Source organism: Cucumis melo, chromosome 4, assembly GCF_025177605.1.
Source record: "Cucumis melo cultivar AY chromosome 4, USDA_Cmelo_AY_1.0, whole genome shotgun sequence".
Lineage (NCBI taxonomy): Eukaryota > Viridiplantae > Streptophyta > Magnoliopsida > Cucurbitales > Cucurbitaceae > Cucumis > Cucumis melo.
In genome coordinates, this window is record NC_066860.1 from 335,877 (window position 1) to 349,106 (window position 13,230).

General features: G+C 32.7%; 2 protein-coding genes across 2 annotated transcripts; both read left to right on the forward strand.

The window, feature by feature from the left end:
- Positions 1-2,951: 2,951 nt before the first annotated feature.
- On the forward strand, positions 2,952-4,477 carry LOC103503453 (transcription factor LAF1). Its single transcript, XM_008467642.3, has 3 exons — positions 2,952-3,136; positions 3,231-3,360; positions 3,852-4,477. Exons 1-3 carry the CDS (start codon positions 2,995-2,997, stop codon positions 4,336-4,338), a joined length of 759 nt encoding a protein of 252 aa, XP_008465864.1. The 5' UTR covers positions 2,952-2,994; the 3' UTR covers positions 4,339-4,477.
- A 1,940-nt stretch (positions 4,478-6,417) lies between these two features.
- Positions 6,418-8,678, forward strand: LOC103503997 (WD repeat-containing protein RUP2). Its single transcript, XM_008468419.3, has one exon. The coding sequence runs from the start codon at positions 7,249-7,251 to the stop codon at positions 8,374-8,376; it is 1,128 nt and encodes a 375-aa protein (XP_008466641.2). The 5' UTR covers positions 6,418-7,248; the 3' UTR covers positions 8,377-8,678.
- The last annotated feature ends 4,552 nt before the right edge of the window (positions 8,679-13,230 follow it).

Below are 13,230 nucleotides of genomic sequence, written 5' to 3' on the forward strand. Positions count from 1 at the left end.
TCAATTTCATTTGTCATCCAAATAAAATCTCCTTAAATGTGATCAGAATTTACGTGGGGTTTGTTAAATTAGCTAGGCTGATGTGTTAAATTGTTTGAAAACTTTGTAAACTTTCAACAATCCTTAATTTATTGCACAACATGTTATTGATGTATATTTGTGTTTGCAGACTTGGTAGTAACATATTGATTTAGGGATAAACAACCGATCGAGACTATCCTTACATTGTCTTTAATTCAATAATTTATCTTATTCTTATAAAGAAAAATAAATTATTTGTGCTTTGCATTGGTCAAGAAGAAACTTTTTCTTTCTTTCTTTCTTTCTTTCTTTCTTTCTTTCTTTCTTTCTTTCTTTCTTTCTTTCTTTCTTTCTTTCTTTCTTTCTTTCTTTTTGTAAAAGAATAATAAATATAATTTCATTTTCATTAATTAAAAAAGAAGCTTAAAATCGTACAGAAATTGAAAGAAAATAATACATATAGATATATACAGCTTTGTAAAGGAATTGAATAAAAAGGATAAAAGAGAAAAAAAAAAAAAAAAAACGGAAAAGGAAAGGTGATGGTTGATGATAGAGGGAAAAGAAAATGAAAAGAGAATAAAAATGAAAAGGACATTGGAGTATTAAAAGAGAAAAAAGAAAGTAAAATTATGATATGGAGAAAAAAATGTATAAGAGAAATATAGGGTTTAGAAAAGCAATTAAAGGCACATGCATTATGTTATATTAGATGAAATAAGAATTTGCTACAATATAATTACTATGAAAAAAATTTCAATTGCACCCAACCCAATTTTCCTTCTTAAATCAACCTCCCTCTATATATATATAAGAATACAAAACTACAAACAATATATACATTCTAATACTAATACTTCGTACGTATTTTAATTGGTTATATATCATATAAAAAATTCAACTTGTCATTCTCAAAGTCAAACCAACAATTAAAGAATATTTTGTTCTCTTAAAAACTATAAATATCTATATATAGATTTATAAAATGAATAGCTTTTTAAAGAAATTAATTAAAACATATACCTAGTTACAGATATTTTAGAAAATGAAGCTCACGTTTTCAAATAAATAAATAAAAATGTAATTATTTGGGTATGAAAAGATTAAAGTCTATTTTTATAGCAAGAATATCAAATCTCTAATATTAAAATTATTGTATATGTCATTAAGAACTTAGCTCCAATATTTATATATACTTAAAAGATGAAGAAGTTTTTAATTTAAATTCCAACTATTATATACTAATTATTGTACATACTTAATGTCAATAAGTTGTATATGCTCTTTTTATTTGGGTGATGAAAGTTAACATCCAACATTATCTATTTGTATCGATAGGATTCAGAATTTTTAATTTAAGTCCACCAAAATCTAAAACATAGCTATATCAATACTCAGTTATTATATATATATATATAGCTTAATTTTAATTTTAATTTTCCATTCAATCCCAATACCTAACCTTTAATGTAAAAAATTGAGTAAATATTCCATTGATAATTAATATATATTATCAAATGTTCAAGGTTGAATAATAAATGTTCAAACCACTATAATCTATTTGCAATATGTTGTTAAAATTAATTATAATATAGTATAGTAAATAAAAGTTGAGGAGAACATATAATTAAACATATACAGTACATGTATTTAATATTATTTTAATTTACGTCACTTTTATAATTATTGATGTGGTAATATAACCTAAGCTAAAATAATTAGTTTTTAAAAGTGGGAAATAAAATAAAACAACAAACTAGAGAACTAAAATAAATTAAGGTATAGCGATGTAACATAAATTTAAGATGTTTATTCTTTTAAAACAAACGTATTGTTTGAGAACTAAAACAAGTCTTCAGAGATATAACATAAACAAATTGATTGTTTTTAAAGAAGTGAGATGAAAAATGAAATAAACTAATAATAATTAATCAAATAAGATGCAGAGAAGTAATTAACTTATAAATGATCAATACTTAAAATCCAGAAAACCTCTTTGGTAAGTTCTTGAATGATCTATTTCATAACAATTTTCAAATAAAGAAAAAGGATAAATTAAAAGACAGAGAAAATATTTTTTAAAATTCAAATTTAGGTGAACAATCTGGTAAGATAAGATGGAGAAAAACTAGCCATTTCAAACAATTTTGTATATGGGAGAGGTTAGGGTTCTTCAAATTGCAGGCATTGAAAAATTGAGTTCTTCCTCCAATTTTTTAATTTATAGTTTTTATTAGTTTATAATTTGTCATATATATATATATATATATATATATATATATGTATGTATTAATAAAACGTGAAGTCGGAAATGTGGACGGCTCTAAATCATTCCTTTACTTTGACATTTGGAAACTCAACACAATTTTATAATTTTTCAAACCACTCTAAAACTTCCAACCTTACTTCCAAAAACCCATTAATTATTTGTTTACTATTTATTCACACAACCACAAGGTTGAGTTTATAAGAAACTCGATTATTCGAAAAAATTATCATATCATTTGAACTCAAATCGACTCTTATAGTTTCCAAATTAAGGCAGTGTGGATTGAAATTGGAAACACTTTATGAAGTAAGTTGGCTCTACATTCACCTAAAATTATATTAGATTGAAAATAGTTTGAGTTGAAATTTCTTACAAATTGAACAATTTAGTTAGGAAAAAAAAAAGAGTGCTTCAACCCGACTCAATCAAATGATATACGATAGAATATTTGTATTTCAATTTCAAACCTCCCATCCCTAATCATTGGAATTGATTCTCTTTTCTTTGTCTCACTTAATATTTTAATAGTCATTGTGTTTGGATGAGAATATTGTTAATATAGATAGATAGTGGACCAAACCAACCATTATTTTTGTCAAGGAAATTAGCTATAAATACTAAACCCACAGATCGTTGAAATTAAGCTAAACTATTTACTGTCGATTGTGTGTGTGTGGAATAAATCTAACAGCAAAAAGAAAAGAATGGTACGTGAAACGACGGCATCGCATCGGACAAAGTCGAAGCATAGAAAGGGATTATGGTCACCGGATGAAGATCAAAGGCTGAGAAATTACATCCTAAACTATGGCCATGGCTGTTGGAGTTCTCTTCCTTCAAAGGCTGGTGAGTAGTCGTTTTTTTTGTTTTTTGTTTTTCGTTCTTCTTGGTATTGAAATTAATTTAAAATGGTTTAACTTAATTTATTTAATTTATATAGGGCTTGAAAGAAATGGAAAGAGCTGCAGATTAAGGTGGATTAATTATTTGCGGCCTGGACTTAAAAGAGGAATGTTTTCCCAACAAGAACAACAGACAATTCTTTCTCTTCATCATATGCTTGGAAACAAGTCTGTCTTTTTTTTACTAAACCCTATTTTATAATATAATATAACATAATATATCACTTTTAATCTTCCCTTCACAAATTTCACTACCATATATATATAATGTGTAAATCCTCAAATATCAAAAATTTTGTACACCAAATATTGCACCCCTTCTTCAAATAGCATCTAACTTTCTATGTATTTTTACAGTTTTTTTTTCTTTTCCGCTTGGGGTGGTTGAATTAATTTAAAAATCCAGCTTTAATTTTATTGAATTTTATATTAAAGTCTTTATAATTGAAAATTTATTTATTTGATTTTTTTGAAAAGGTCATGGAGAAATATTAAAAGTATGAAGTATGATAATAGGATTATATTTGTTTGGTGCATATATTACCCAATGTTAATGTTATTATTAAGAATTAGAAAAGGGTAGCTAATTAATTAACTATTTAATAAGCTAAGGGATGATGTATTTAAGTGCATTATTATTTTGTTTTGATGTATATCAGATGGTCTCAAATCGCACAACATTTGCCAGGGAGAACCGACAACGAAGTAAAAAACTTGTGGCATTCCTACTTGAAGAAGAAACTCGATAAACAACAACAAAAACAGCCATCTTATTCTTCAACTAATTCAACTACTTCAGACTCTGCAGATTCCTCAACAACAAATCCATCCATTCACTCTCCTAAACCCAACAATAACAACTCTCAGCTTCCCAAGCTCTTCTTCGCCGAGTGGCTTACAGTCGGTAGCTCCGACAATTGTGGATCAGAGTTTGGTCCCAGCACTAATAATTTAAATGGACAACCCAATTTCGAGTTTGGGATGACTTTGGGTTCGGAGCTACTTCAAAATAATGGTATCCTCATGGATTCCCATGTCAAGTTTGAGGATCATCATACTTCAAATGGCTTTGCCAATTATGCTTCTGCTGGGGATGTATGTGTTGAACATCTTCTGCATTTTGGAAATGGTTTTATGAATATTTGAAGGATGAGAGCAATTGCTATATGATTATTATTGCATATATATATATATATTTGCTAAGAGAAGTTTTTTCTTTCATGGGGGAACTCGCACATGAACCAGCTGGTTAATTTGTATGATATTTTTCTTTTCACTTGACTCATCTCGTTGTTTACGATCTGGTACAATTAACATATTAAGTAGGATTATCAGAATAAATAAAGAACTTGAGTTGACAAAATATATAATCTCTAGTTTAATTTCATTTTTGTCGCCTCGATTCGTCTCTATTTTGATATTGTTTCTATTACGTGGTTTCTGACTATGGGTGTTACATTATATTTTTGATCCACATATTCTCCTTGAGGGTCTTTATTGAGGTTACAGAGAAATTTGAATAGGATCAGACTCACATGACTTCATGGTGTCACTAAGACGATATCTGTATTTTTGTAAGTATTGCTATAATGCTCAAAGCTCAAAGGTTTAGACCAAGATTTGAAGTTTGGATTCCACACAGGCCCAATCGTTCCAACATTCTTTGCAACACCATCCTTACCTTTTTTCCACAAATCAACACAAGTCATTTTAAGATGCTTCGTTCTCATGCGCTCACCTGTTTCATAAGAAAATTTTCATAGCATTGCTTCAAGCTAATTAAGCACGTTTGATTATGATGTTCATATGATTCAACCAAAAGAAATGGAAAAGTAATACCTTGTCGGTATAGGTTGTACAAACTTTCAAACCTTAGCTTTTAACCTTTTCTTAAAAATACTTTTTCATATTTTAAAGATCCATTTCAATTAAATGTGATCTTGTACTTTAAAATCATTTAAGTAAAAGCTTTATTAAAAGAATTTAAATTTACTATATGTCGCAGTGTAATATCAAAGCTGTCAAGTATCGAATCTGAATTTTCAATTCAATTGTTTTGGATTATTGAATAATTAATGAAAATTAAGTTATTTGACTATTTTTAAATAAATTTATTACGAGAACTTATGTCAATCCTAACTTTAGGGATATGGTATTGTATTACAACATGGATTGGAAGATTGGCATTTTGTGTACCAAGTCTATGTACTTTTGTGTAGATAAAACAATATAATGCAACATTTTTGAGACAAACAAACATGGAAAACATTTTTTAAAGTGATATTTTGGGCAATGAGTGAAATATTATAGTCTTATGTTATAGTAGTTTTGTACTTGGAGTGTTAATATTATTTTAGTTTTGGGTTATGATTATATTGTATGTGTGTGTGATTTATATTTTAAAAATAAATATATGTATGCATGTATGTCCTTTAACAAAAATTCAAATTTTTTTATCATAAATCAAAATATTTGGTATATCAAGTATGTATATAAGTGTATATCTAGTGTAACAAAGCATGTATCAACAATGTGTACCAAGTGTATATTAAATGTATATTACTTATATACAATATATATCAAGTGTCTATTATTTAAGGATATTTAAGTGTATTAAATGTATTAAAGTGAATATCTACAGTGTATCAATGTATATTAATAGTATATCATAAGTGTATCAAAGTGAATATCGATAGTATATCATATATATATTAGTAGTGTATCAAGTATGTAAATTAGTGTATCAAGTATATGTCAACAATGATGTATTGACAAGTTTATATCAAGTGATTTGTAGTGTAAATCAAATATATATCATGTGAATTGAGTTTTCTTTCTTTCCTTTAATTTTTTTTTTTTTTTTTTTTACCATTTTTACAAGAGTAGATAATAAATCTATACTATAGACTTACTTTTTAAACTTATTTTAGAAGTTACCCAAGAAGCCCAATAAATAAATTGGATAAGAGAAGCAAAGTAAAAGATCGGAATGAAGTGAAAATTAAGAATCAAATACTTATCTCAAATATTAGATATTATTTGTAATTTCAACCCTAAACTTGAGAACAAAATGGATTTTGATCAATGGATGAAGACTTATTAACATTTAGTTATACCAAAAATGTGGTGCTCAACAACTTCAATTCATTGGGGAACTCCTCTGAAACTTATGGTTGGAAACAAATAATCTATCTACTAATGCCCCTTACCCATATGGTTGTTGTCAACTAATTTAATTTGAATCTATTTTGTAATTATGACTTTTCATCCTTCACTCTACATTTGAGAGTTTTCCTCTACCTCTCTCTTTCTAAAATCTCTCGTGGAAACTTAATTAAACTATGATAAAGACATAAAAAATATGTGATCAAATGGGCTAGTAGTAGGGAGCTTATACAAGATATGTAATATAATATAGAAGGATGAATTAAGGTAGGCAATGAAAGAAAATTAAGAAAGAGAGGGAGAGGAGAGTAGGGGCAAGGAATTGATGGGAGAGTGTGGAAGTTAGGAAAAAGATGAAGGCTTGGCTTAAGCCACGTAAACCCTAAGGCCCCAAACCACCAACAGCCACTAACTAACTATATATTTCTTTCTTTTTTTTTTTTAACTATATATAAAATGAGGTACAAAACCCACCACCACCACCACCACCACCACCACCACCACCACCACCACCTCCCCATTCTCCCTTTACCATTATTTATTGTTCCACCCATTCCTTTGAATCTACTTTTCATCTCTCTTTTCTTCCATATTTATCCATTTCCTTGGCAGAAAATTAGGATAGGATAAGAAAAAAAGGAAGAACACAATAAAGAGTGTTTAAACTGAAAGAGTAAAGGAATAAAAGTAGGTTGGTGAAATTAAAGCTGCTAAAAGCAAAACAAGTATGTATGAGGATGCTATTTATCCACATCACACAGGTTTCCAAATAAGAAAAAAAAAAAAAAAAAAAAAGCGTAGTTGAATATTGGAGGGCGTAGATCGGTTCGAAAACCCCCAAATGTCGTGGTTTCAATTTCCTTTTTCCCTTCCACTCCTTATGAATGGGAAATGAGAAGCGTCTCCTCTCCCAGTTCCCCAACCCCACAAAACCAAAACCCAGAAAAACTCAAACAACAATCCCCCCTTCCATGCGAATGGGATTTCACCCTCGCCTCCGTCGTCTCCTCCCCCACCAATTGCGCCGCTTCTGACACTCTCGGCGTTCTCGAATTCGACCCTTCCGATTCCCTCATAGCCACCGCCGGAATCGCTAGAAAAATTCGTGGCTACCGTCTTCATAATCTCCTGCCCCAAGACATTCACCATAACGCTACTACTATTACTCAATTGGACCACTCCCGTGCTTCTGATTTCTGCATCTGTACTCCCGCTAAACTCAGTAGCCTCCGTTGGAAGCCCAATGCTAACGCTCGAATCTTAGGCTCCGGCGATTACGATGGGGTGGTCACGGAGTACGATCTCGAGATGAAAGTACCGATTTTCGAACGGGATGAACATGGGGGCCGACGTGTCTGGAGTGTGGATTACTCAACAGTAGAGCCTGTAGTGGGGGCGTCCGGGTCAGACGATGGCACAGTGCAAGTATGGGATACGCGGTGTGAGAGTGGGGAGTGCGTGGCGGTGGTGCAGCCGAGCGTGATAAGGAGTCCGGTTTGTTGCGTGGAATTCAACCCGTACGGAGGGGGGTTGGTGGCGGTTGGATGCGCGGACAGGAAAGCGTATGGGTACGACAGAAGGAAAATGAGGGAACCGGTAGTGGTATTCGAAGGGCATGGGAAGACGGTGACGTATGTGAAATTCGTGGACGGAGGGACGGTGGTGTCGGCGAGCACAGACGGGAGTTTAAAGATGTGGAAGACGGAGGAGGGCGGGGGTGCACGTGTGGTGCGCACGTACGAGGGGCACGTGAACGGGAGGAGCTTTGTGGGGTTGTCAGTGTGGAGGAAGGGGGGCTTAATCGGGTGTGGATCGGAGGACAAGAGAGTGTTTGTGTACGATAAGAGGTGGGGAGAGCCAATATGGGTAAAGGAATTTGATGGGGGGATGGGGTCGGGTTATGGGTTGGTCAGTAGTGTGTGTTGGAGGCAAGTGGGAGAGCAAGAATGCACCTTGGTAGCTGGCGGGTCGGATGGCGTTTTGCAAGTTTTTGTCGGACACAAGAAGAGGTCCTTTTGATTCAATCTGACTCAAAACCTTTTTTTTTAACATTACCACTACCATCCACCATTATCATTTATTTATTTATACTTCTTAGGAGGGATTTTTCTTTTTTTTTAAACGCCTTTATTTACTATTATAATAATACATAGTTGCATACTCTCACTTCAGTTAGTTAAAATTAATTTGAGTGACTTTCATCATTGATATTTTTGAAACTATACATGCAAGGTGATAGATATATGGGTAGAGATGTACTGTTAAATTTGCAACTCAAACTTGGATACATATTATATTATGCTTCTGTGTGCTTGTTCATTCTTCACAGTTTTCACTCTACAATATTTTTCTTCTCAGAACATAACAAATACTGTATTATTATTATAAATTCAAAAGCAACAACGCTCAGCTATTCAATTTAGCTAATTGGGGTGAATAATACACAAGTTAATAACAAAGTTGTTTCTGCTAAGAGAAAATACAGTCGCATATAGCACATATGAGGTAAAATTAAAAGGAAGAGTGATTTAAAGATGGAGGACGTACGTAGGTGGCATTGAAAGGAAATTAAGAAATTAGGGTTGATGAGGTATGGTATACCCAAACCCACCACCCCATTCCCCCTTCAATCTAATTTTCTCTGTCTCTGGTTATTCTCAAACCCTATCATCATAATATAATTTTTAATTTTACCTACTCATATTTTTCTATAAATTTTCCTTTAAATATCTCAAAATTAAAACATATTTAAATATTTATTCTCTCATTTATTTTCTTTTTTCCATTCAAATTAAATAATTTATTTATTTGAATATCCTCACAACATATCATCGTATAGTTTTAATCATTATTTTTTAAAAATAAAAATAACTTTATAATAAAATATATTTTAATTGCATCTAATACAATCAATCAACATTATCGATCATATATATTTGATTGATTTAAATCTATACCTTTTATGAAAGATTAATTAACTCATCTTTATTTATTAACTACGTATTTGTTTAGGTTAATATATTCTACTTTCTCGAACTAATCTTCACATCTAGTACTTTAATTATTCTAATTCTTCTCTCTCTAGATACAGTTTAATTTTGGTAATCAAGTAACATGTAACGCCCCGAATTTTCGAGGTAAATTTTATCTTTTGTGGGGATACGAAATTTTTTTTTGAATTTAATGTTTTGTAAATTGTTATAATAATAATATGATATTAATTATATTATTATTATTATTATTATTTATTATTATTATTATAATTTATTATTGTTATTATTACTATTAATTAATATTATTACTATTATTATTTAATATTATTATTACATTATTATTATTATTAATTATATTATTATTATTATTATTATTATTATTATTGAATATTATTATTATTATTATTATTATTTAATTTAATATATATATATTTTTTTTTTAAAAAAAAAAAGGAAACCCTAACTTACCGCGCGCGCCGTTCTCCCCCCCCCCCCCCCCGTGAATTTTTGTTCTTCTTCTTCTTCTCCCTTCCTCGCCCGACAGCCGTCCGTTCTTCACCCGACGATTTCCTTGGCCGCCTTCGTCTCTTCGCCATCCATCCTCTCTGTCTCCGTCCGTGTGGTGGTCGTCCTTCTCCGTCCACGTCGTCGAAACTTCCAGCTTCAACGTTCGACAGCCGCGACCCCCCCTCTATTCTGATTTCCTCTCGGGCTCACGACGCCAGCCACCGGCGTGCGCCCCTCCTTCCGCCGACGCCCGGTCGCTCTCCGTCGCGTTGAAGCGGAGCCGGTTGTCGAACGCCTCCAAGCTGCCATTCTTCACGGTCGTCGAACGTCGGAGATCCGTTGCTCGTGGTTGCCCCGATTTCAGCCGACCCGACCCGAGAACCCGTTTCCAGTTCGACCCGTGTTTCAAGTTGCGAGCCGCAAGCCGAGCCGCGAGCCGAGCCACGAGCCGAGTTGAGCCGAGCCGCAAGCCGAGCCGCAAGCCGAGTTGAGCCGAGCCGAGGGTGAGCCGAGCCGAGGCCAAGCCGAGCCGAGCCGAACGCCTCCAAGCCAAGCCAAGCTCCCTGTTCACCGAGCCACCTAAGCCTTCCTTCCTCCACTCCGGGTGACGGTGAGTTTTCGGTAAGGATTGTTTTGATGATTTTCCATAATGTTGCTATATCCGATTCGAGTTGGATATTGGAATAAGCTTTGGTCCTATCTTCCATCTCTTGAAGGTATTAAGGAGTTGACGTTTAAGTTCTCAGATTTCCGCGGCAGGCTTGGTTGGAGATAGCTTTCTTTTTCTTGGGTAAGTCAACGGATGTTGCTTAGGACCATTTAAAATGACTTCAACTAGTATCATCGATTAAAACCTTCGTATTTTCGTTTAGGTGGATCCGTTGAGCGTGGACTCGATCGAGGGGCATAACCAAGCTTCAGGTAAGGGTTTTCCTACTACTGGACCTCGAATCGAGGCTGGAAACGTAATAATCCACAGGGGATTACACGTTAGTAACTGTACCGAATAAATGTATGTGTGATTGACTTTTAAGTATTATTGCTATACTCTTGTCTGATGTAAAGGTAACGCGACCGCTAGTTGTAGCTTGTGTGCTATCGGGTGTAAGGAGTTGCTTGCGGATAGACCCCGATGCTAGATGTTCGGTATAGGGTGGTTATGTTAATGGGCTACGCTGTAGATTGGGATTTTATGTCGATGGACCCTGAAGTTTACGGTTAGTTACGTGGTAGTCATTGGTCTAGACATTGATCGTGGAGTTGGTCGGGGAAGGACGGTGAGTCCGATATTGATTGATTAGTTGATTGGGTCTAGGGGTTGCCATAATGGTGTGCGAATTGGAAACGCGTATAGCAATTGAGGGTGTAGTTGATTAAACCTATACTATCTGACTCACAAAGCCTATGGCGGAACTGTAATATGAATGTCGTTGGGGTGTGACTGTTGTAGACGGTTTAGTATGGACTGAGGGGTAACGGTTAGCTTCATCTATGGGGTAGTGTGCCTTACGGATATGTGCATCCTTCGGGAGCACTAGACTGATATGTGCATCCTTCGGGAGCACTAGACTGATATGTGCATCCTTCGGGAGCACTAGACTGATATGTGCGTTCTACGGAACCACTAGACTGTTATGTAGGGTACCCCCGAATAGGAAGTTAACTGTTGTCCCCTAACGGGCCCAGTAGTGGGTCCCTTACTGGGTATGTTTATACTCACCCTTTTCTCTTCTTTAACTTTTCAGGTAAGGGCACAGCGAGGGGCAGACCGACGAGAGGCAGGAAGGATGCGTGAAGGCCATATGGACGCGTCTGGTTTTCTTATTGCTTCCGCTGATGTGTTTTTTGTTAGAATATGTGGTTTTGTGATTTTGAGTTGATGACCTGAGTTTTTATTTGAAACTTTTGTGACTGTGTTTTAAAATAGGGCCCGATACTGTTTTTTTTTTTTTTGTAATATTTCTAACGTTTTAAGAAATCGTAACCGGTCCGTAATGAATTTTATGTTGTGTGGTCGAGTTTTGGTATTGAGTAGTGACCTCAGCTCAGTCCGGAAAGTTGGGTCGTTACATAACATTTATCTAAGAAATTAATTTCAAAATCTAAAATATATATAAATTATAATATTAACATCGTCTATAACTTAGTTTCAAAATGTAAAAAAAAATTACTCAAATATTAATTTATAAATCTTACAAATTTCTATAAGCATTTTTTGAGGTGAGAGTAAGGTCAAAGATAGTGAACATGTTCCAACCTCCTTTTAGGTTAGCGAGGTTTAAATGTAGTTGACATCTATTTTTACTATCCAACATATGCTTAGGTTTCTTTTTGTTTTAATTTATTTTTATTTCTACTTTTTACGATTGACATATCTCATAAAATAATAATTGTGACGAAACCTCGATCGAACTGATAATCAGTGGTTCAAAAATTAGAAAAGAAAAAAAAAACTCAAAAAATTGATATATATGCTAGTGTAGTAGAAATAACTAGCTTCTGCTTTATTTGATTATTATGTGAAATATATATATATATATATATATATATATAATAGTTACATTTCACCCCTCACGAGAAACTTGAATTACTATTACATTTTGTAAATGTTTTCAACAGTTGTCTACCTATCATGGTATTCCTATTCTTTTCGAACAATGGTAATTTAAATATATCATTAGTAGACTTTGTTATATATACAATTTTTAAAAATGTTGCTATATACTTAATTATCAGTGATAGTTACAAATATACTTAATTGTTGGAGATAGTTGCAATAAAACAATTGTTATATACTGATAATTAAGTGTATAGCATCATTTTAAAAAAATTGCAAATGTAACAAAATCTATTGAAGTCTAAATCATGTTAAAAATATTGATCTATCAGCGATAAATCATAAGAGTCTATCAACGGTAGAAGTCTATCAACCATAGTTTTTAATTTGTTATATTTAATTTGCAAATTTTTTAAAATTTTATTATATACTTCATTATTATTTCTAAAATTATTATTGTTAAAATGGTTAGTTACCTATTATAATTACACCTTTGATTCAAAAATAAAAGTTGGCAAACAACTTTATGGTATTTGTTGCGACTTCTCTAATAAGGATTAAATAAGAGTTATATAATTTATAATTTACATATTATATTAAATTATAAATTATATATTTTTTAGATGAGTTTGCAAAAAAAATTAGAAGTAAATGACTCTCTAACAGCCCTTTGATATATCTAAGTACTTTCTTTTCTAACCTTTTTTGTCATCTAATGTAATTTTTCTATTTTTATATATTTAAATTATAGAAAATTTAAACATGTATTTATTTGAGGTATGAAAGTTTGGAGATATGACAAAAATTTTCGAAAAC